Source organism: Physella acuta, unplaced genomic scaffold (assembly GCF_028476545.2).
Source record: "Physella acuta isolate Inbredline_101_S28 unplaced genomic scaffold, ASM2847654v3 ptg000395l, whole genome shotgun sequence".
NCBI classification, from domain to species: domain Eukaryota; kingdom Metazoa; phylum Mollusca; class Gastropoda; family Physidae; genus Physella; species Physella acuta.
The window spans coordinates 142,705-164,884 of record NW_026731914.1 but is presented as its reverse complement, the minus strand read 5'-3'; the positions used below and the strand labels follow the sequence as shown (position 1 = coordinate 164,884).

Sequence of the window (22,180 nt, the reverse complement as noted above, 5' to 3'; positions counted from 1 at the left end):
AACTTGCGGTCAGGTCAAAAGAATTATCAGACTAATCCAGATCTACTTGTAGCAGCTAGGCTACAGGGCTACACATTTTATTTGGGATAGGGACATACTACATTAATAATATATTATATAGGCCTACTGTACATAAAGTATATAGACCTAGATCTAGATCTACTTCTATTAACATATTTTGACTTTCTAATAATGGATCGTGCACATTTTATATTACTATTACACAATGAGATGGTGGTTTATCATTAAGAAGCCCCTATTAACATTGTTTAATTTATCAGATAAAGTTCAAAAACCTATGTATTATGTATAGAAGCTAGTAGACCCCTAGAATAGATGTATAATAATTATATGAGTAAGAGTTACGACACGGTCGCTGCCTCTATATCTGGATTATTGATCTGACTATAGTATAGGCCTATTTAAATTAGAATGGGTTAGAATGTTAGATGAAAAGATCTATTCTAGATCTGTGAATCATAATATGATATGTTTACACAATTTAACAGTGTAGCACATTTTTCTAATAATCCTTTAAAGAGTGCTTTATCTTTAAAATGATTTCAACCAGTTTGATCTGTTATTTTTTATTTTATTTAAAAAATCAGTTTTTTAATTTTTAAGAAAATGTCGCTGGCAGGGTTTCTTTCACTTATTGGGGGGGGGGGAGACTTAAAACTACCGGAGGGTGGGGGTGCTTAAAATTTCCAGGGGCAGACACTTATTGAAATATATATTTAAATATATTTTCTATAGGGCTTAATATTGATCCATTTTTTTACAATTTAAAAATTTAAAAAAAAAACCCCAACAACAAACAAACAAAAGAACAAGAAATATCAGCTAAACTTTAGTATCTAACATTTCTTTTTTGAAATGCTTGTGTGTCGTCACATTTTCTCAACCCCCAATACCTATGTCACTAAAGTTCGAAACCGCACCTTTCTAAGAGAGTGACCTCGTTTATGATTTTGATTTGTGGTATTAACAAGTATTGGTTTGTTTTCCGGCAATTAGTACAGCCAGGTTATTTTTAGTAATGACTAGAATACCCGTCATCCGTTGGATAACTGTGGGTTTCGGGGGTCATCCATCAAAAAACATCACGTCTGTCACTCAGAGGCATAGCGACCCTTCCCGGCGCCCGGGGACAAAGTTTTCGATTTGAACCCCCCCCTCAAACTTTTGATGTGCACCCCCCCCCACTCAAACTTTCGATTTGAACCCCCCTCAACCTATCAATTTATTTTTCCAAACCATTTTGGCGCCCCAACATATGTCCCCCCCCCCTTCCCCCCTCCACCTCCCCACCCCCCCTTCCCCCCCCCCCGCCTCCCCTCCCCACCCCCCGCCTCCCCTCCCCTACCGTCCCCCCCCCCCTCCTCGGTACGCTACTGCAGTGTCACTTATCGTCACAAAAAACAGACCCCACATTCAAATATATGTTTTTTATCTTTTAAAAACACCGAAAACACCGATTTCGGACTATCCCTTCATAAACTGACGTCACAGGTGACCTACTCAACTCTACTTCACCTGCCCAGTGTCCTGCCAAGTCTCAGACAACATGTTTTTATCGTTTAAAAAACAATTCCAGCCGAGCATGTATCTGACCACACTATCCTTTCATATGCTTAGGACAAAGAAACAGATGAACTCTACTTCACCTGCCCTGTATCTTGCCAAGTTCAGATAGGCAACGTTATCATTCACATCTAAAAAAAAAAAATTGAAAAAAAAAATTTCATTGACATATTGGTCTAGAACCCGTGCCTCCTGCATGAGAGCTGACTACGCTACCATTTTAGCTATTTACTCGTGACGTCACAAGTGAATTTTTATACTATACTATGTGTCTCCTTATGCAACTTGATTTACGCGTATAGATTCTAGATCTAGATCTAAAAATAAGTCTAGTAGTACTAACTTTCAAATTAAATTTTATCTTAAATAAGCCAAACAAAGATTTATATAAAATAATTAAGGCCTGAAATAGATTCTAGATGTAGAATTTACATTGAATCTAGTGACCTACATCTAGGCTAGATCTAGATCTAGGCTAGATTCATAAATTTCCTTCGATAGCTGATCTTTAGATCTAGAGAAATTTATCGTAAAACTAAATGAAAAAGACAGTTGAAAATTGATATAAGTGTTGGAACGTAATAAATACAGCAAACGGACGTATTGTTAAAGTTATGACCGACAGAAAATTAGCTTTGTAACGCGTTAAACTTTTGAATGGGCCACAAAGTCTTTGATGGGGTCCGCCATTTTTATTGAACCAAAAATGTAAACACATCAAGGGACGTCACTATCCCCACAAAGTTTATTCAAAGTATTAACATTTTTAAAAAAATACGGTTAATTTAACTATGAATAAATCAATTAATTAATTAACGTCTTTAAATAAATTTGTGATTAACAGTCTGTCTGCATTAAAAAATTATTCTCTACCTACATACTATTTTACAGCTCTCCACATAGAGCCGAACATATCAGGATACTTGATCAGGCAAACAAACAAACAAACAAAAAAACAAAAAAATAAATATTCAAACATGTAAACAAACTTGACTTTTAGTAGTATATAGATGTGTACTTAGAGTAAAAAAAAAAACACGTACCGGTAACACACCTTCTTGGTGTAAATCTCTTGATCTAGATGCCCTAGTCTTTTTTGTTTTAGAATTAAAGTTTAATGAGAATATTTAGGCCTCAACTATTTAGATTTCAAGCCAAAATGACTCAACTTATAGATGCAACGAAAGCAAAAGAAATAATAAATTCTGTCGATAATTTTTTGTTTGATTGTGACGGTAGGTTAAAGAAAAGACTGAACTTCAGTCACTGAAGTTAAACTTTAAAAGTAAAACAGTAAAAGACAAAAGTTAGGCCTAAAGTTAAAAGTAGATCTAGAATCTAGATCTAGATAATCTAGATCTAGAGTCTAGATAAAATAAAATTATAGAAACTTTGGCTGTGAGATACGGATTTATACTGTCGAGGAATAAATTTATTAAATTAGTCAAACACGGATATGGCTGGACTGTTTTTACTGTTTAGGCCTTTTTTTTTGGCTTTACTTTTAGAATCAAGAGTCTAGTGTTTTTAGATTTTCTAGTAGTTTTAGTTGTTTTTTTTTTAGGCTAAGACAAAGAAAAGATCTGGATCCACAAATCCTAAAGTCAAAGTGCTAACTCTGTTAGTAACTGTGTACTAAAACATGAAAAGATGTGCGCACATTGGGCTTTTATAAATTAGGATTAGGCCCAAATGAATATGAGTAGTAAATACTAATAGTAGGCCTAGTATAGGGCCTATCTATAGATTCTAGATCTAGGTCTAATTAGTAATTACTAGAATTCTAGTAATTAGTACTAATTAGTAATTAGCCCTAATTGTCACTAGATCTAGAATCTAGATCTAATTGAAATTGTTTAGGGCCTAATATTATAAATATAAAATGTAGGGGCTTAGGCTATTTATACTATTTAATAATAATTTAGTAGTAGTATGTTATGTAGATCTAGTAATTTACCATTTTGATCTAGATCTAGATCTATCTAAATTCTCAATACTGAACTTAACTATTACTACTACACTAACTCACTATTATCTATGATGAGTCAAACATTTAATCTATGTATTTTGTATTTGTATGCTAGTGTATTAATCAAGTTAGTAAGCAGAGAGTGTATCATATTGTACGACTGCTTACTTTACTTTAGTCTTAAGTTAAACCTAGGGCAGATGAGGCTTGTTAGCTAGTAAAAGCAACCGATCAAGAAGAAAACTCTAAAATCAAACAACTGCTGCATTTTTTTTCTTGGATGTTCAACATTCAAGGACTTTGGAAGCAAATCCAAATTGAAAAGCAGGCTGAAATTAAAGTCAACAGGCTGCATGGCACATAACATACAAGGGGGTGGGGGGGGGTTGGGCATGGGCTAGATGTTCAGCTAGTAGGTCTAGAATTAATCATGTTATATTTCCCATGCATTGTAATTTTTTTTCTTTATTTTATTATGCAAAAATTAAAAAATTACCATTTACTTATATACAGGAGTGTTGTGGGATGGAACTGGCAAAATTGAGGGAAGCTTAGAAACAATACTGAAGCTAAAAGAACTGGTAATTACCACCTACTTTTCCTTTTCAAATAAATTTATAAGCTTTTTTTAAGTAATAATATAGAATAATATCATTGCAGTTCAGTTTTTTTTTAATTGGAATTTTTTTTTACATCATTACAACATTAATTTTATATTCTGAATAGGGTAAAAAAGTCTTCTATGTAACAAACAACAGTGCGAAAACTCGTGCTGATTATATGGTAAAGTGTAAAGAATATGGATTTCCAGCAGAAGAGGTATGTTTCAAAACAATCCAATATGTTAAAAATTACTTATTGAATTTTCATTTTAATTGCTCTTAAATTAAAGTTTCATATCTAGAGTAGGTTTTTTAATTTATTATTTTGTTGTATGTTTATGTTAGGTGTTTTCTAGGTGAAAATTTGTTGTATTTCAATTCTTCATTCCACAGAATGAGATAGTCTGTACAGCTTTTATTGCAGCACAGTACCTTAAGACCATTGGGTACAAAGATAAAGTTTATCTTATAGGTAAAGATGATTCTATTGGGAAAGAATTGCAAAATGCAGGAATTAACTACACTGGGACAGGTGTAAGTAAACAAATGGATCTTTGGTAATAAAGTTAAATGAATCCCCTTTGTGTTAGCTCTATAGTGTTATAAAATTAATATTGGTGATATTAGTTATTCAAATTTGTAAATATGGTTCATTCAATGTGTATTAACCTTTTTATGCAATTTTAGTCAAGTGAATGAAAAAAGGAGTAGAAATAACATTCTTTATTTAAATTTTCTTTGCCATTAATTTTAAAAAATTGGGAACTTCACATTGTAGAACCATAGGTTTGTTTTATTTCATTTTGCTTTTCAAAGGAACAATACTTAAAGTGAAGCTAGGCTTAAGTTATAGTGATCAGACTGACATTGGTTATTAGCATACTTAGCCAGCTGTTTCTGATAACCTTCTGTTACCTTTATCTATGCTTGGTCATGGGATTGCAGAACACCAGCAGTTGCTGTATGGTATTCACTTGCTTTATAGCAGGCTTACCATAATTGTATGCTGGGATAATACTCTTGTATTCTTTCTTTGTTCTTGGTTTTTATTGTGGGAAATGCATATTTAAACAGACAAATTTAAGAACCCTATAAAGCTTTACTTCGTGATTTAATATTGTTACTGTAATTTTATCACCAAGCCTGATGTCCTTAATGGGAAGCTTAGCGATTGGCTCTCAATGAAGCTGGACCCCACGGTATTCAGATAGAAGCAAAAAGTTATTACAAAACATTTGTTTGGAATTTGTTGTTTGCAGTTTTTAGTATTTTGTTCTTGATAGTTCTTAAGCAAAAAAAAAAACCAAAATGTAACAAACACAAATATTTATGTAATGGTTGAGCCTTAAAAAGTTTGAAACTAAAGAGTATAAATTTCTAAAAAAAAAATTGTAGATGAATGCTTCAGGTGTTTTACTGAATCATTGCTTAGGCAGACTGAACTGTTAAGACTGAACTGTAAAATATAATAAATGAACATTCTTAATCAAAGGCTTTAATTATGTTAATTATGTTTTAAAATTTCATTTGTGATTAATATTAAATTAATTTTTACTCAGTTCAAAATTAGATCTCTTCTTTTGTAAACTTAATCAATTTTAAAAAAGTAAAAAAAAAATGGTTTCCAAGATTTTAAACATTTGTATGTTGTGTTAATCAACTTAAACAATAGCTTTTTAAAACAAGATCTAATTTTGAAAACATCTTTCTGTTGTAAATTCAAATTGCTTAGTTTGCTTTTTGTTATGTTTATGTTTGGAGTTTTTCTTTGATGTTTTAGCCTGATACATTGGTTGGGAATGGTTACGAAGATTGGCTGAGAGATATTAAATTAGATCCTGAGGTATTTTGTTTTTATTTAAATAAATCTAATAAAATTTAATGTTAATTCAACTATCTTGATAGAAATTTTGTCTTATCTAATATGTTACGGAAACTGAAAATATATTTTTAAAATACAGTGACAACCCTGTAATTTTGCAGGTGAAATGTGTCGTTGTTGGATTTGACCCCCACATCAGTTACATGAAAATAATGAAGGCAGCAAGTTACCTGACCAATCCTGACTGCTTGTATGTGGCCACCAATGAAGATGGGTCACTGCCAGTCAAAGAGAAAAATATATGTATACCAGGTAATGCCTCTTTTCCACCATCTTAGTTATGTTTAATGGGAACTAATATTATTACAAATTATTATTATTACAAATATTATTTATATCCTTCATTTTACAACAGTTTGTAGTTCATCTTAGTTATGTTTAATAGGAACTAATATTATTACAAATTATTATTATAAATATTATTTATATCTTTCATTTTACAACAGTTTGTAGTTCATGGGAAATGAAAATCCTTGGTGTTGTTTGATTAAAAGAATTTTGCAGTGTCCCACTAACTACTAACTTACTACTAGAAGTATTTGTTTCTTGTCATAATTGTTAAAAGATGTTTAGACCCTGAATTTGACTTAACATTTCTCAGCTAATGAGGGTGGAGACTTCTTGTTTATTTTTACTCCTAGTGAGCATAGGGAACAGATCACATGTTGGCAGTACACTCAATTAGTTGGCTCTTTATCAATCTCAGGCATCTCTCCCCTCTCTTGTGCCAGATCTTATCAATATAATTTGTTTTTCTTCTTTTGCCAACTATCGCTCCCCGTAATTTGTCTTGTGTTTTTGTATAAGGGTGTCTCCCATTAACTGATTTGAGCACTAACGGCAATGATTTCTTTACTCAGGAACCGGTTGTATGGTTTTGCCAGTCACTGTAGCAGCTAACAGACCACCAATCCTTATGGGTAAACCAGAGACAAATATGTTTGAAGTACTTAGGCAAGTTCATAACCTTGATCCATCCAGGTGTATGATGACCGGTGATAGGTAAGCATTTGTATTCATTTGGTGTTAATTCTCATTTAGTGGTTTTAGTTGAAGAGCTTGTATCAGAATTACAAAGTACAGAAACTATTAACTTTTCAAATAGCTTTTCAGCTGTGAATGTAGATCTGTATATTTTATCTGTTTAAAGTTTTTAAAACTTTGCATGAATAAAACTAATGCAGTGTGTAAAAATGTGTATTTTCACCAGAATCAGCACAGACATAGTGTTTGCTAAAAGATGTGGTATTCGCTCCTGTCTTGTTTTGTCTGGGATATCTACCATTGATGAGATCAACACACCGGAGCGAGCAGGTCCCAAAGCTGAAAGTGATAAACAGCCAGATTATTATGCACAAAAGCTGGCAGACTTTGGAAAATATCTATAACATCTTATTTTAGATAGCCATCTTAAAAGTGATTTATTTATTTATTTTACATTTTATAGAACTATTCCAAGTTCATATACATTTCAACCCATTATAGTAATATTTATCACAAGGAGGTGCTAAATGTTATATTAACTAATTATGTCTTTCAAAATAAGGTTTTAGATAAATCCATTAATACTTTTGTACATTTGATATGCTGCTTCAAGTCATTAAAATAAGTTCAGAATTATTTTATTTTTAAAAAGTCAAAATTCAGTATTGTAATTGTTACAGAGACACATATTTTATAAGGTGTTCTAGTCTTCTATATTAAGTTTTTTTTTTATATCAGTTAAATATCTAGGTTTAACATAAAGCAAGCATTTTTTTTTGCACAAATTGTCATTGTTTATTTTTTTAACATTGAAGTTCAAATTGTGAGCCCAAATCAGTCATATGCTAAACAAAATCACTTAAAGCTGTATAATAAAAGCAATATTTTATATCATATATATGTTGATTGTCAGAAAAACTCTGTTCTTTACATTGCTCTGCAACTTAGCATTTGTACACATTCAAAACCTCATTGATAGGACTGAAACTGAAAGAATCTGTCCACTATGAGGATAAAACAATCTGTGTCAAAGATGAAACATCATATCAGCTAATGCTTAATTTTTGTTCTTAATTTACTGAAATTGCCTTTTAAATTTATTTTTTAAACGACTGACCAAATTTCAAGGCATTTTAAAAATTAAGGTACAATTACAAATATTTTTTATAATTTAAAAAAAATGTATTTTGCACACCTCATTTTATTGTCACCATCCCATTTATAAGGGAAATAACCAAGCTGTCTTGTTCTTGCCAAAAATATTAATTGAGGTGTCTCCCTTTACACGGTGAACAAACTTGGTTTGTTCTGCTTGCCGTTTTTATATGGCTGTAATACAGGGGTCATCGATAAATGACGTCACGCTTTTTTGACGATTTTTACCTCCGTCACACGTCGTCACAAAAAGCCAGAACCCCCCCCCCCTAAAATGACGTCACACCCTAACCTACAACCCCTCCTTTAAAAATTGCAGTTGAATTTTTTTTTAAACATCGATATTTTTCCAAAATCTTGTCTATACTATTACAATTTATTAAAACAGTTATCTAAAACGCGAAATAACGTCTAAAATTCGTTTTCTAACATTGCTTTTTATAATGCTAAAATGTGACGTCGCAACATCTGAACCCCCCTCCCCCTCATTACACATCGTCACAAAATAACGGACCCCCCCCCCCCCCCCCCACAACACGTCTAATCAACATTAATACTTAAAATTTTAGCAAATCCCCCCCCCCCCCCCCCCCCCCCCCACTGCGAAGGAATGTTTGAGAGGTGCGGGAAATTTTAAAAGGCGCCCCCAACCCCATACTAACATTTTTTTGTGTACATTTTTATCTCCATCAAAACCTGAATTTTTAGGACCTGGCAAGAAGGAATAGTAAAAAAAAAAGAACAATTTTTTAAAAAATTCAACACTTTAATAGGTATATTACTGGACCCTTCTTGAACACTTCGAACCGCCATTCACTCCCGCCTACGCTGGGTGGTACACTTCTAGTTCACCAACAACCCTTTTAACACAACTCGAAATCAAACACCTTTCTAGTCATTCTAAAACGATAGATTACAAAATATATGAATTAATGTTAATGTGGTAATTAATTATGGATTTCGCTCGAAACACGATCCGAAAAATATCCTTTCAAAATAAAATATCTTTTGTAGTTGAATTTCAGTGCCGTTTTAGTTAGTTTTTTTTTTACTAGATTCTATATCATTTTGCAATCTTTCGATTCGTTTTAAAACGTATAATACACGTTCCCAACGCCTAATACTAATAATATTGATTTTTTTAAAAATATTTTAGTGAGAAATTTGATATTGGCCTTTTAAGACTAGTGCCCATAATTTAAAAATAAAAAACTAGGCTAATTAGATCAAATATATAATAGCGGTGCATTAGTCTAGAGTTCTTTTTTTTTCAGATAAAAATAGAGAAACACCGCGGTATCAGACCCAAAAATTTGTAAAAATAAGAACTTCAAAATGTTTTTATTCATTTTTTTTTAAATAAAGGGGAGTTAACTCAATTTTTTAAATACTAGCGATTGCTCGATTTGCTGTCCGACGCACATGTCAGAAAGAAGTATTACTATTGTAAATCAGTATCAGTCATTATTCCATATAAGCCAATGATGAAAACTGTAACACTAAAGCGAACATGGCAAGGCAAACTGATAAAATGATGCTGGGCAGTGGACAATGGCGAAAGCAGCCTATTAAAACTTTTCCATTTAAATTTTATTTTCTATTTCGTCCGGGGAAGGGGCCGTTGGATATGCTGTGATAGTATAGGCAGTGATTCCACCACACCTTTACCCCTTCTCAGATGAGACAGAACCACCGGGGGGGGGGAGAAGATGGCAGTCTGAGTTACAGCACACGTTGACTCCATACCAGAGGAGTAGCGATGGGGGGGGGGGGGGCGGGCGGTTGGGCACATATGTCCCCGGGCGCCGATCTTAGGGGACGCCAAAATGAGTTGGAAAAACAAATCGAAAGTTTGAGGGGGGGGGGGGGGTTGCAAATCGAAAGTTGTCCCCGGGCACCGGAAAGGGTCGCTACGCCTCTGCTCCAAACTGCCCCCTGTGCTCATTTAAGTGAATTATTAAATTAATGTTTCTAAACTTGTCAGGCAAAACACCATCCTGTATTTTAAAAAGAAGGATTTTATTTTGTTTGTTTCTTCTCTGCTTACATTGTTTTCACATCTCACCAGATTCAGTTCAAAGATTTTTATTTTAAAATCTAAACCACACTTTTTTTGGTAACATTTAACACAATTTGTTCTCTCATTTTTAAATATTGATCCAACAGATCTAAAATGCACAATCATTTGAGAATATTTTGGCTATGCATTATCAGAACATATTTTTACATTGAAATACACCCAGAAACATTCTTTAGAAAATAGTTGGGACAAAACATTAACCTTAAACTGTTGTCATATGAATTTCACCTTATATTTATTTACAATAGCATACAAGGGGGAATTTTAAATAATAATCTCCATAACCTGTCTAAAAAGTCAAATTCCCTTTTTGAACTTTATGGTCCATGAGGCAAGTGAAGTAGAGTAAGCAAAAGGCCCAGTCACCATTACTTTCCCTTTCCCTAACATGAGTTAGGTACCCATCAGAGCTGGGTGGACTTAGATACGCTCTTATGACTTGGACCCAGATTTGCACATCAGGCTTTCGTGTTAGCAGCTGAGCACTCTACAGCTTGAGCAATGGCGTAGCATAATTTGACTAACACCTCATTATGTTCCTCTAAAAATAAATTCATGGAATGTTCATTAAACACTCTTAGAACTGTAAAGCAAAGTGACTCAGGACACCAAGTCAACACAATTACTTGTTGATGGCTGGGAAAGTGCTAAATCATCACCTGACCAACAGGAGTAAAGCTGATTGGTCTAAAATTGTAGCCTAACATGGCATCAAAATAAGATATTGTGCATTCATGGTAAAACTATTCATTTTACCATTGAATTTCTTTGGCTCAGGATTGCATATAGTTTTATATGTGCTCTATGAAATTAAACATGGGTTACAAAAGTTGTGTGTGGAGGAAATTAGTAACCCGGTTGTAACCAGGGTCCAACTAAATTACAAGTTAATAAAAACAAACAAAAAATGATCTGAAAAATGATCACTGCAACATCAAGCAAGTTTTATTACGATAAGCACGTTTTGTTATTAATCAAGTAGATTACTTCTAAGCAATTACAATTTGCATTTACCTATATATAATGTAACAAAGAACTGTGAGGTAGGCCTACAAAGTACACTGGCTAAGATTGCTCTTAGATGAGCACAACAGGACAAGAAAAAACAGGCAGGCCAAGAGACACGGAGAAGATGATTGGGTAGGGGATGGGCTAACAAATACCATATAGGCTTTGAAAGATATATGAGGAACAGACATAATACTAATTGAATGGCAAGAACAGTGGTTAAGTATTAACACAAGCCTTGATTATTTCAGGTTAAAAAACTAGTTTGCAGATTTTTTTTTTTACCTATTGTGAATGTTTACATCATAAATTGACAATCTTAAAACAAAGTTAATTGAAAGTTAATTGAAGAAAATAAATGTTGCATTTTGGGAATGTATTTTTAAGAGCAAAAATAAATTTTCAAATTTATATGCAAGAATATTTCAGCTTTATTGGTGCTACTCTCCCTCCCCTGTCAAATTTAAAAAATCCTTTATATTTACATAGCACAGATCAACAGATATTTGAGATTCATAATTAATAAACTATGGTCTAAAACAGGAAGATTTTTATAATTATTTCTTCTAGAACACATTCTCAAATTTTAAGTAAAGAGACAAAGAAACAAAAACAGTAGATCACACAGGCTTATTTAATATTTCAACAACAAAAATTTAACATTGTAAATCTGGCTTAATTAGGGCAAACAATTGCAAATCATTTCATAAAATATTTCAAGTCCATCAAAATAAAGACAAACATCTCACACCAACTTCTAGAGATCATATCCAAATAAAAAAATTGTAAAATAAGCAAAGATTACTGTACAGAAAATGCCCAATATTCTGAGTAAAAAATGTTGGTCCCCTTCTGAAGGAAATTCTTTTTTGAAAAGTTTACAAACCCAAGCCAAGATACAGGCAAATTGACTTCCTAAAGGCAAGAAGAAAATGTAAATAGAACTTTAAGGTGATACAAAAAAAAAATTACCTACCGACAGCTAAACAATAGTTAAAATTGTTACTAAATATATTCTAACAATACCTATTTGGAAAATCTATGCCAACATAAAGTGCATGCAAATTCTAACGAAATTGAATCTCAAACAAAAGAAAAGTAAAGAAATCCGTAGATCCAAACATGAGTACAATTAACCCATAACAGAGCCATCACAAAAAAAGCAATAAGACTAATAGACATATAAAAAAACAGGCAAGTTCAAAGTTCAATTCCAATGCCTTGTGTATAAATGCAATGTACTATTACACATGTAAAGTTACAAAAAGCTAGCAAAAATATTACTGCTCAAACATTTGTTCATAAAGTATTTCATTTTCATAATGTAATTTATGTTAATATATCTATGAGAAAATTTGAATGCTGAAATTGAATGAAAATAAAGTGTATAATGATGCCTTTAGCAATAAATATTACCAGTGTATTAAAAATCAGAGATTCTTTGTAAACATGCTCAGCTAGAATAAATAGCAACTTTAAAATGCAATATTTAACAATTTATTGTATTTTATCTTTGAAAATATTTACAACTTTGATGCAACAAAAAATGATTAAGATCACACAAATCATACATAAATAGTAAACAAATCATCTACAGTTAATTTCAAAAACTTCTTTTATACATAGGTAAGACTGTTAGCTTTTGATAAGTCTCATTCTAACGGCATGACTAGGTGTTTACTAGAGCTATATTACTCAAACTACTTGAGTGATTAACACTTAAGCGTTAGTATTAGTACTCAGCAATAAATTATGGAAATGTCTATTATACAGCATGTACAGGAAATTTTTAGAATTCTTAGCACAGAAATAAGTATAAAACAAGATGTGTTGAGCAGTGAAAACAGTTTAGACCAGTGGTTCTTAACCTTTTTGAGGGAACCGAGCCCTACCAGCTTCATATGAGAAATCACTGAACCCTCCCTAATAGGAAAAATTAAAGATAATTATTGAGCTGGGTGTATGAGTCGATTGAATCCAAGTTAAGAACAACTGCTTTTGACTAAGTAAAAGATGTTTAGGGTTCTAACAACATAGATAACTTAACACTGGGTGTAATGTTGAGAAGTGTTAATGGTATGGATTACCTTAAGCCCCATGCTAACCTGAGTTAGTGGTTTAGATAACCATTACACATGAAAAAGGGGACGAAAGTAGATGTGAAAAATGTGTGAAGGTAAATATCACTTAAAACAAAAATTCACGGACAGGTCAGAAATGCTAAGGACACTTATAAGACTTTGAACACAAAATATTACATCTTGGCAAACATTATGCTGATTGCACATTTATATTTCATCAAAATATGAGCACATCTCAAAATTGTTAAATTAGTAAAAAATATAACAATGTCAAATTTACATAAAAAAGAAACTTAGATTTGAAGGTTTAGAAAGTAAACATCTTGTAGTTACTTGTTCTCTTGACAACCAACAGGGCTGATATTCCTGGGCAAAACACTAATACTTTTTGAAAGATGATCCACAATCCACACAGGTAACAGCGGATACAGGCATAGCATTATTTCAGCTCCTGTCTCACAGGAATACCTCTCTCTTGGTCTTTTGGAGAGCAGGCCAGTGCGAATACACCGAATGACAGGGGTCAGATCTGTAGACAGCTTCTCTGTTGATGCTTCGACATTAGTAAACACAGCATCTAAGTACTCTCTTCCATACACCTAATAAAAAAAAAATATATATATACACGTGGAGTCAAATTAAATAGTTTGAAAGTAATATCACTAGCAAAGGTTAAAAAATTACTTAAGGAATAAAAAAATATTTTTTTAAGAATATCTTTTTTTCTTATATTGGCTGGGCAAAAAGTAAACCTCTGAAGTACCATCAGTTTTTTCACTTTCTATGAGCATTCCTATGCCTCAGTAGATAGGTAAGAGAAAATAGATTGGTAAGGGAGAATTTTTTTCTTAATTAGCTCACTGGTTAAGCTGACTTGGTGCTGTTCAGATTGTCAAACAGATGTTACTGCACAAGAACAATAGAGTTCTTTATAAATTAACGATTGACACGGTACTCTTGTTCTCCCTACATCCTACTTGTTAGTCCCTATAAGCGTTAAGTGTTACTTAAAATAAAACTATAACCTTTTTTGTCTGATCATCAAGTGAATCCCAAACATCCTCTTTCTTTTTCAGCAAAATGTCTTCCCTCATGTTTCCTATCAAGTAAAACAGAAAAATTAATTTAAAAAAAAATAAAGCTGACAGACAATACACTAATAATTTTATTTGAAAACAACAAACTATACCTGTATTGTAACCCATAGGTTCTACGACTGAAACATCTACACCCCACTTCTTCATTTCTAAACGTAACGTGTTGGTGTAGGCAACCAGTGCATGCTTTGACATACTGTAGGCCCCATAGCCTTCTAAAGAAACCCTGCCTGTACATTAAAAGTTGGAGAGTCATACAGGCAACAGCAACACATGAATTAAAACTGATGAAATAATGTAAAAAAAAATTTTTAATTACACGATTCTATATGTTTAATTGCTTTCTGTTCCATAAATACATTTTTATGGTTTTTAAAAAATAATTAAAAAAAACAACATCACCAAGTAAATTAAGAAAGTATCCAAAATTATTTTAAATAGCTACTAAAATTGCTTTGTTAGAGCGATGTTAGTACTACTAAAGTCACAATGTTGGAAATTTTTTAAAAATTCAAATGCATAATCTAAGGCTTTATAACCAACTTTATTCATTAAATTTTTAAAGGTGTATTTGTTGATTAGTAAATTACTTTAATTTGTACAAGTATCAATACCAACATTTTAGATTAAACTTTGAAACTTACCAAGAAGACTAGAGACATTGACTACACGTCCATGAGCTTCTTTAATCAATGGCAAGAAAGCTTTTGTCATTCTTACAGCCCCAAACAAGTTAACATCCATAACTTTCTGCAGCACTTTTTCTGATGTCATTTCCAACTCTCCAACATAACAAACCCCAGCATTGTTGACTAGCCCCCACAAACCTAACAAAAAAGAAAATTAATCAGTAAACATTTCAGGTAAGCAAACAAATTTTTGTGTGGGAAAACACCACACCCTAAATCAGATATTTACGCAGCACTTTAATGCCCAAATCTTTAATACTGGCCTTTCATTGTTTTAAAGTTTTTCCTAGGTTCTAGTTTACATAATTAATAATGTGCAAATGACTAATTCTGGCATTGGATAATCTATGGTAAGATATAACTTTATATTTCATTAAAAAAAAACAACAGATGTTACCTTCTTTTACTTGAGAGCTGACATAAGTTAGAGCAGAATCAATTTCCTTTTGATTTGTAATGTCAAGCTTTATAATCTGTAACCTGAAATTTTACAAAGATAGAAAAACAATTGTATCTTTATTTTTAAAAATGGAGTAACAGCAGGTTTATTTTGAGAGTTTTATTTAATAGTTTTTACAGCCATACAGTTTTCAAAATTAACAAGATAACTGAAAAATATCTGACTGCTCCTTATTCTTTAGCAAGTTCCTTTCATTGTTCAACCTCTTGATTTCAATAAAGATAGGTATACACCATTATCCTCAATTTTAATAGCAGATGGACTGTGTATTTGGTGTTTAAGTTGAAGGTAGAATTTCTAGTTAAGTAAAAGTGTGTGTAGGTAGCATAATAAAAAAGCTCAAATAAGAGAAATGCAATGGCATGTATATGTATCTCAGAAACAGTAATTTAACTGAGTGCTTGGTCTAAGCAGATAAATTTATCAAAAGAATGCATTTACATCACTGGAAAAACATTTTCAAATTTACTCCTATTTACCTGCTAGAGCATTTGTTTTTCAACTCCAATGCACCAGGTCCATGATCCTCTAAGCATCCTGCAAAAACTTGCATTCCAATGCTGTCAAGTTTAAGAGCTAAGGCATGACCAAAGCCACTGTCACAACCTATGGTGATTAAATTGTGTAATGCAAATTATTTTTATGGAAGAAAATCTGACAAAACTAAACATTTGTATCTACATTAAATAAAACAATGTTCGTTCTATTGATTGCAAATTACTTATCCCCACACATTTCAATAACTAGTTTGCAATCAATTATACTACTTGGATGAATTACTCAAATTACTGAAAATTTAAAAAAAAAATTGCATAAAAAACATTTTAATAATAAGCTTTTATGTAATAATGCACTCAAAAGGAGAAAAAAAAATAATACACTAAAAAACTATTTAAATTAATGTCATATTGCACTGTCTTCAAGTCTTGACCCATGTGCCAACTTTGAAAAGAATCTGTCAGAAGTGCCCAAAATTTTGCTCACCCTTTCTGATCTATGATGACAGATAGACAGTCAACAGAGGAAGCTAGTTAAATAAAAGCTTGTAAAAAAAGGATGACACCACACTACTAACACTACCAGTCATAGCTAAGGCAGAAATTTTGAAACTTTTACCATTTAAACGCACAAGTGTCATATATATTCTTAAGTTCTAAACTGTCATATGCCCCTCTATCTTTAATCTTTATTCTACATCATGACAAATCAATGAGTAGGATAAAAAGAGACCACCATGGGTTGTTCTGGTAGGGATCCAAAGGGTCAACTCTAAATGACTAAATGTAACCTATCTTCATATTTCCTTGGGGTTAATATAAGTTATTAATTAGGCCTAATGCTCTTATAGATCTAGATCTTTATAGTTATAGTATATATTATGTCTATACTCTATACTATACTATACTGTGAGTGTGAATGTAAATTGTAAAGGAAAGGTATGCGTCTAAGCATCTATTTATTAAAATAAGCCTATTTTTTCTAATACTAGATCTAGTAGATCTATGTCTAGCAGTCCACTAATAAGTCTATTTAATTTAATTTAGGCCTAATGTCTATTTAATTACTTAGGCCTAATTGACTAGATTCTAGATCTAATAATTGTATTTATTAGTATTTAATTTATTTAAAATTAATCTCATTCTAAACTCACACACTCTCACCTGTTATAAGAACTGATTTATTTTGAGCCGGCAAGTGGCTTGCAGGGAGTATGGAGTATATAACTAAACACAGCAATGTGAAAACAGCAAGTCCACTTGGACCTTTCACTAAAAATTGACAAAGTGGTTCACCCAAGAATAGAATAACAAGTGTGAGAAATGAGCGAAACCCAAATCGAAATTCATTTGTTAAGAACTTTGAAAGAACAGCCATTGCAAAGGCAACTGTAACAGTAGAATACAAAACTGAGTAAAAGACAATGTCATCTCTGTTGATCTCATCTTCAATATCAAATTCCATACTTAAGAATGACAGAAAATAGTGAAGTAACTGGGAGATCTAGACTCTAAATTGTAGCTCGCAAAATGACAGTAATTTCGGTGAACACTATCTCACATGTCCGCCATGAACAAACAATGTTTAGGCTTGGCCTAGTTGCGAAGAAAATAAACAATAGCTTACTTTCATTGGCTAACAAATAAGTACGAATTCTAACAACTTATCTCATTGGATAGAATCTCTGAAGGAAAATATTAAAAATTTTGGAATCAAAATGGCGACCCCCATACACCGATTTTTGGGTCTCAGCTGTTTAACTTGCCTCTACGTCATATTAATCGCGGGGGTTATGGTAAAGCCATATGTGATTTTAAAAATTATAATTAAGCCCTATACTGAATATTTTCAAATCTGTTTCACTATACATTAAGTTGCCTGTGTAGATTGTATGATAATTAGATTTCCATCCATGATTCAATCATCAACTTGACAACTTGAACTTTCATTGACTTTCATTTTCAATTCAATATTCAATAACTCATTGACAGTGACCTAACTTTCACACATTTTTACTTTCTCTTATACAAAGTATAGAGGAGGAGGTATTGTAATCGTGCAAAAAAACAAAAAAAAACAACAGATTTTCACAGATCTCGACATTTTACACCTCCCTGAGTTGGAAAAACATTGTTTTTCAATTATTATTTATGTCTGTGTGTGTGTGCATGATAGTATAATAATGCATAGTAGTGTAAGTGTATGTTTATGACAGTTTTCATTGTTTAACACCACAGTACTTCATCATATATGGAGTACAAGGGACTTTGTTTAATCTAGCTAGATAGACTACTGTACTATGTCTATGACTTGTTATTTATTAGTTTTTCTCACTAAATCTAGAATTTACGCAATTATCAATTTAAACATGACCACTGAATAATAGACATCCATATTTAATCCATTAGGCACTAACTTTGGAGTTTTTAGTTCTTTTTAAACTAAATTACTTAATTTAATATTTATTGTCAATCACTGCCATGTCCAACACATCTCTCCATGACAACTCTTCTAACCCTTGAAGGTAAAGAAAACCACAAATCAGGTTAGACTTTTTAAGTGGCCATGCACAAGAGTTCCTCGCTAGTGATCTCCAAATAGTGGTCACGTGGTTTATTTTTCAAAAAAAATTTGGTTGTCATTTTTGGAGCTGGTGTTATAAAAAAAGTGTTGACGATATTTGATTTATTTTTTCATAGACTGATAAAACTAATAATGCTTTACTATGGAAATCAATTTTGTAATATGGAAATCGATATTTAAAAAGTTCTAGTATTTTTGATGAAACCAACTTTTAAATTTAGCCTTCATTCTCCAACGCAAATTTTAAAATGCTTTTCTGGCATATATAGCCCTGCCACCTATAGCTTGTTGTTATAACGTGAAAGTCCCGCCATTTTGCGCGTGGTAAACATTTTAAAAACTAATTAGTAGAAGGTCTCTAGAATTTGGCCGAAAAATCGTCGCAAGTCAAGCGTCCGGTCAGGGCGCCATATTGTTGTTAGCAACCGGCCACGCCTCCGGGTTAGCGAGAAATACTATTATTTATTAACCATATGTAACCATTTCTACCACCTAGTCCTACAAGTCGCAATGAAAGATATTTTGGAAAAAATTTCCTAATTATATAGGCCTAGTAATTAAATTATCACAGTATCATGAGTATGATAAAATATACATAGTACATAGATCTACTATAATCTTATAGAATTATCTGGCATTTAATAAAACACAATGATCATCACTATAGCCCAGTAGCAATTTTTAAAGAATTTTCTATGTTTGTGTATCCCTGGTCTGACCCTAATTTGAAAATTTCTAACTCAACATTCATCAATTATTTTTTAAAAACATGTTAATTAAAGTCAGTTGAAGTTTAAATAATTTTACTTTTAAAATGTAATTTGTAATGTAGGTTTCTTAATTTCTCTCTTTTAATACATCCTCAAATGAGTCCTAAAAGTTTAAACAACCCAGCCATGAAATTGTTTCCATTAGAAAATTGTTAGACACTTATTGTTAATTTATTCTTATAATTGAAATAATTTGCTTCGTTACAATTTCTCACTTTTCAGACTGATGATGAATTTGAAGGATCAAGAACATTAGTGTTGGAACACTCATTTCAATCTGGTAATTTATATTTGTTGCTTACGTTATATAACTTTTTAATACCTATAACCTATCTGTATTTTAGCTTCAGTAAGACCTCTGGATTTTTATTTATCAGTTTCATGTTTCTTTAATTTTCCATAGGGAAAGCACAGTTTACTAAAAGGGGCACCATCATAATTCAGTCTTTAAAAGGCAACAAGGCACAATTCACAGCTGGATCTTCTCTCTCGCAATCTGAAATCCAGCAGCTTAAGGTAGGATTTTGTTAAATTCTTAACCAATTTAGACATTGAAATATTAACGGCACTAGATAAACTTGTACGCTGAGTTCGCCCTGCTGTATATGGCACATTTGGGGTTTGATCCTCTGGTTGAATGGTTTACTCCATAACTATGGAGTCATCTTTTCTTGTTTGTGCCCAAGATAAATTAGGTTTCAGCTGTTTCAATTAGGGGTCGTTGTGTGGTCGAGTAAGTAAAGCTCATGTTTGCTTAACCAAAAAGTCTCAAGTTCAAACCCTTGGGCAGATGAGGCTCAATAGCTGGGGACAGCAACTCTTCTAGGAGAGACAACTCCAAAATCAAACAACTGCTGCCTTGTAGTTTGTTCTTGGTTGGACAAAGGGGGAAATGGAAGCAAATCCAAAAAGAAAAGCAGGCTGAAATCGGTGTTAACGGCCTATTTAGAGCACAAGTTGACATGTAATATATAATTGTGTTGGAGGGAAATTCCTTCCAACATTAAAAATTACGAACAAAGGAGAAAAAGCTGTGTCACTGACCTCGACATTCAGAATGAGTTTCCCTAAAGTGAGTCATATCTGGGTGGACTCAAGAACATCCTGTAGTCTCAAACTCAAGCTCAGAAACAGAACACGAGACTATTTGGGTTAACAGAGTTCTACCATACTGTTTCTATACAGTTAAGAAAGTAATTGAAAAAAGTGAGAGAAAAAAATTAGTATTTGAAATATGATTTTTACACTTCTACATAGCTACTACCCTCTACTAAATAGTCCTCTTTTCATCAGTTGACAATTTACACCAATATAATATTGATACTTATATAAATATAATTACAATGATAACATAAACTAAACTTTTATTGTGAAAGAAATTTTAAACGTTAGATCTATTCTAGTTAAATTTTAGTTAATTACTTTATCTATAGAGGAATGTTACATAAAATTTTTCATGTTCCATATACAATTTATATGAATACATTTATGTAGCCTTATTTTGTTTTTATTAAATGTTATTGCAGTCCTTGGCAAAGGGAAATGGTTTGTACAAAATCAGGATTCCAACCAAAACAGCTGGAGAGACAAACCTTGCATTTGTATCTTCTGTCACCAAAGCTGTAAGTAAAGATTATACTCAAAACTTTTTATCATCGTGACTCCCTTAAAAAGGCAATATATTAGCTTCCCACCCTCTGTTATCACTTTAGTAAGATATTGATATATGTAGCTTTTGTATCCAAACTTTTTAATTTTTTTAGTTTTAATAATAGTCCTTATTGGTTTAAACTTCAATGGTGCAAAAAGTCAGTTATGATGGAAAGAACATAAGCTGGAAATCACAGAAACATTTTATACTGTTTAAAATGTATCTATAGCTGTTACTTTTTTTTTATTAAGATAGCCACAATTTCTGTAAAGCTTTGTTTGCCTTTTTAGCGGCTAAGCCTCCATAGCCTTCCAGTTGAATTTGCTTCTCTAATTAAACTGTTTTTTTTTCCAGGAAGATTCTTTTTACAATGTTGAAATGCTCTGTCTGATATAATACAAATTGTCATTTTTTTTTCTTTCTAGTGCAGCATTGTAGAATCTGGGCTTGAAGATGAAATCACTGTACATTTTGACCAGTCAGGAGAAGTGCTGGGTGTGAGTATACGAGCGCTCATCCCCGCCTGCTCAGGTCTTGAAATGCCTGATGCTAATTTAACATCATGGAGAACAAATGTGGAGGTGTCTACAACAGTTTCAGGACCCTCGTAAGTGTATTTATATCTATTTAAAGTAAAAGCTGTAGTGTTGTTTTCATGGTAATCAAGTTACCCTTTTGAAGCTGACTGTCCATGGGGAAAGTGAAGTTTACCTGTTTCTCTGACCTCGGCATATGAAGAGATAATGTGGTCAGCACTATGGCAAACATGCATTATCAAATGAAACTGTCAATTTTTTTTATTGATTATTTTAGAAAATTAAAAATAAAATATTGTTACAGAAATAGTGGACACATTATTTTTTTCCAGACCTGACACCCAGACATATATTGAGAAATTAAAGAGAGATGAACAAGAGAAAATGAAAAATCAGGATGGAGATAGTCGTTCTTTTCTTGGCAAATATGTGAGTATTGCTCTTGTGTGTTTTCTATTTCCTTGCATCAAGAACATATGTTTAAAAAATTCATGTCTATAGTTCTACTCAAAATTGATGTCTTATTCTCTCTTGTATTAAATTAGAAAATA

At 32.4% G+C, this 22,180-nt stretch overlaps 3 protein-coding genes across 4 annotated transcripts; 2 read left to right on the top strand and 1 right to left on the bottom strand.

Annotated features, from left to right (window-relative positions):
- The first annotated feature begins 2,604 nt into the window (after positions 1 to 2,604).
- Positions 2,605 to 7,674, top strand: LOC131942211 (glycerol-3-phosphate phosphatase). 2 transcript variants are annotated; one of them, XM_059301950.1, is made up of 8 exons: positions 2,605 to 2,819; positions 4,067 to 4,134; positions 4,280 to 4,372; positions 4,549 to 4,689; positions 5,936 to 5,998; positions 6,139 to 6,289; positions 6,898 to 7,039; positions 7,248 to 7,674. In XM_059301950.1, exons 1-8 carry the CDS (start codon positions 2,702 to 2,704, stop codon positions 7,423 to 7,425), a joined length of 954 nt encoding a protein of 317 aa, XP_059157933.1. In that variant the 5' UTR covers positions 2,605 to 2,701; the 3' UTR covers positions 7,426 to 7,674. The 2 variants fall into 2 exon arrangements, with proteins under 2 accessions (XP_059157933.1, XP_059157934.1); XM_059301951.1 differs by lacking the exon at positions 5,936 to 5,998 and adding an exon at positions 5,298 to 5,354.
- A 3,920-nt stretch (positions 7,675 to 11,594) lies between these two features.
- LOC131942220 (retinol dehydrogenase 7) lies at positions 11,595 to 17,702 on the bottom strand. The gene is made up of 7 exons (XM_059301961.1): positions 17,253 to 17,702; positions 16,071 to 16,197; positions 15,529 to 15,611; positions 15,087 to 15,269; positions 14,535 to 14,672; positions 14,371 to 14,444; positions 11,595 to 13,944 (listed from the first exon to the last, which is right to left on the bottom strand). The coding sequence occupies exons 1-7, from the start codon at positions 17,551 to 17,553 to the stop codon at positions 13,675 to 13,677; spliced, it is 1,176 nt and encodes a 391-aa protein (XP_059157944.1). The 5' UTR covers positions 17,554 to 17,702; the 3' UTR covers positions 11,595 to 13,674.
- LOC131942216 (ER membrane protein complex subunit 10-like) lies at positions 17,619 to 21,704 on the top strand. Its single transcript, XM_059301955.1, has 5 exons — positions 17,619 to 17,624; positions 19,665 to 19,722; positions 19,846 to 19,958; positions 20,969 to 21,064; positions 21,519 to 21,704. The coding sequence occupies exons 1-5, from the start codon at positions 17,619 to 17,621 to the stop codon at positions 21,702 to 21,704; spliced, it is 459 nt and encodes a 152-aa protein (XP_059157938.1).
- The last annotated feature ends 476 nt before the right edge of the window (positions 21,705 to 22,180 follow it).

What these genes read in the sequence shown, in the direction of transcription:
- LOC131942220 (XM_059301961.1), bottom strand. Translation starts at nt 17,553, where the DNA reads ATGGAATTTGATATTGAAGATGAGATCAACAGAGATGACATTGTCTTT. An exon ending in CAGCTCTCAAGTAAAAGAAG is followed by an intron (nt 15,270 to 15,528) that starts GTAACATCTGTT and finishes CTTTTTTGTTAG; the next exon opens with GTTTGTGGGGGCTAGTCAAC. An exon ending in TTGATGATCAGACAAAAAAG is followed by an intron (nt 13,945 to 14,370) that starts GTTATAGTTTTA and finishes TTTTTTTATTAG; the next exon opens with GTGTATGGAAGAGAGTACTT.
- LOC131942211 (XM_059301950.1), top strand. Translation starts at nt 2,702, where the DNA reads ATGAGAATATTTAGGCCTCAACTATTTAGATTTCAAGCCAAAATGACT. An exon ending in GAAAAATATATGTATACCAG is followed by an intron (nt 6,290 to 6,897) that starts GTAATGCCTCTT and finishes TTCTTTACTCAG; the next exon opens with GAACCGGTTGTATGGTTTTG. An exon ending in TGTATGATGACCGGTGATAG is followed by an intron (nt 7,040 to 7,247) that starts GTAAGCATTTGT and finishes TATTTTCACCAG; the next exon opens with AATCAGCACAGACATAGTGT.
- LOC131942216 (XM_059301955.1), top strand. An exon ending in GGAACACTCATTTCAATCTG is followed by an intron (nt 19,723 to 19,845) that starts GTAATTTATATT and finishes AATTTTCCATAG; the next exon opens with GGAAAGCACAGTTTACTAAA. An exon ending in CTGAAATCCAGCAGCTTAAG is followed by an intron (nt 19,959 to 20,968) that starts GTAGGATTTTGT and finishes ATGTTATTGCAG; the next exon opens with TCCTTGGCAAAGGGAAATGG.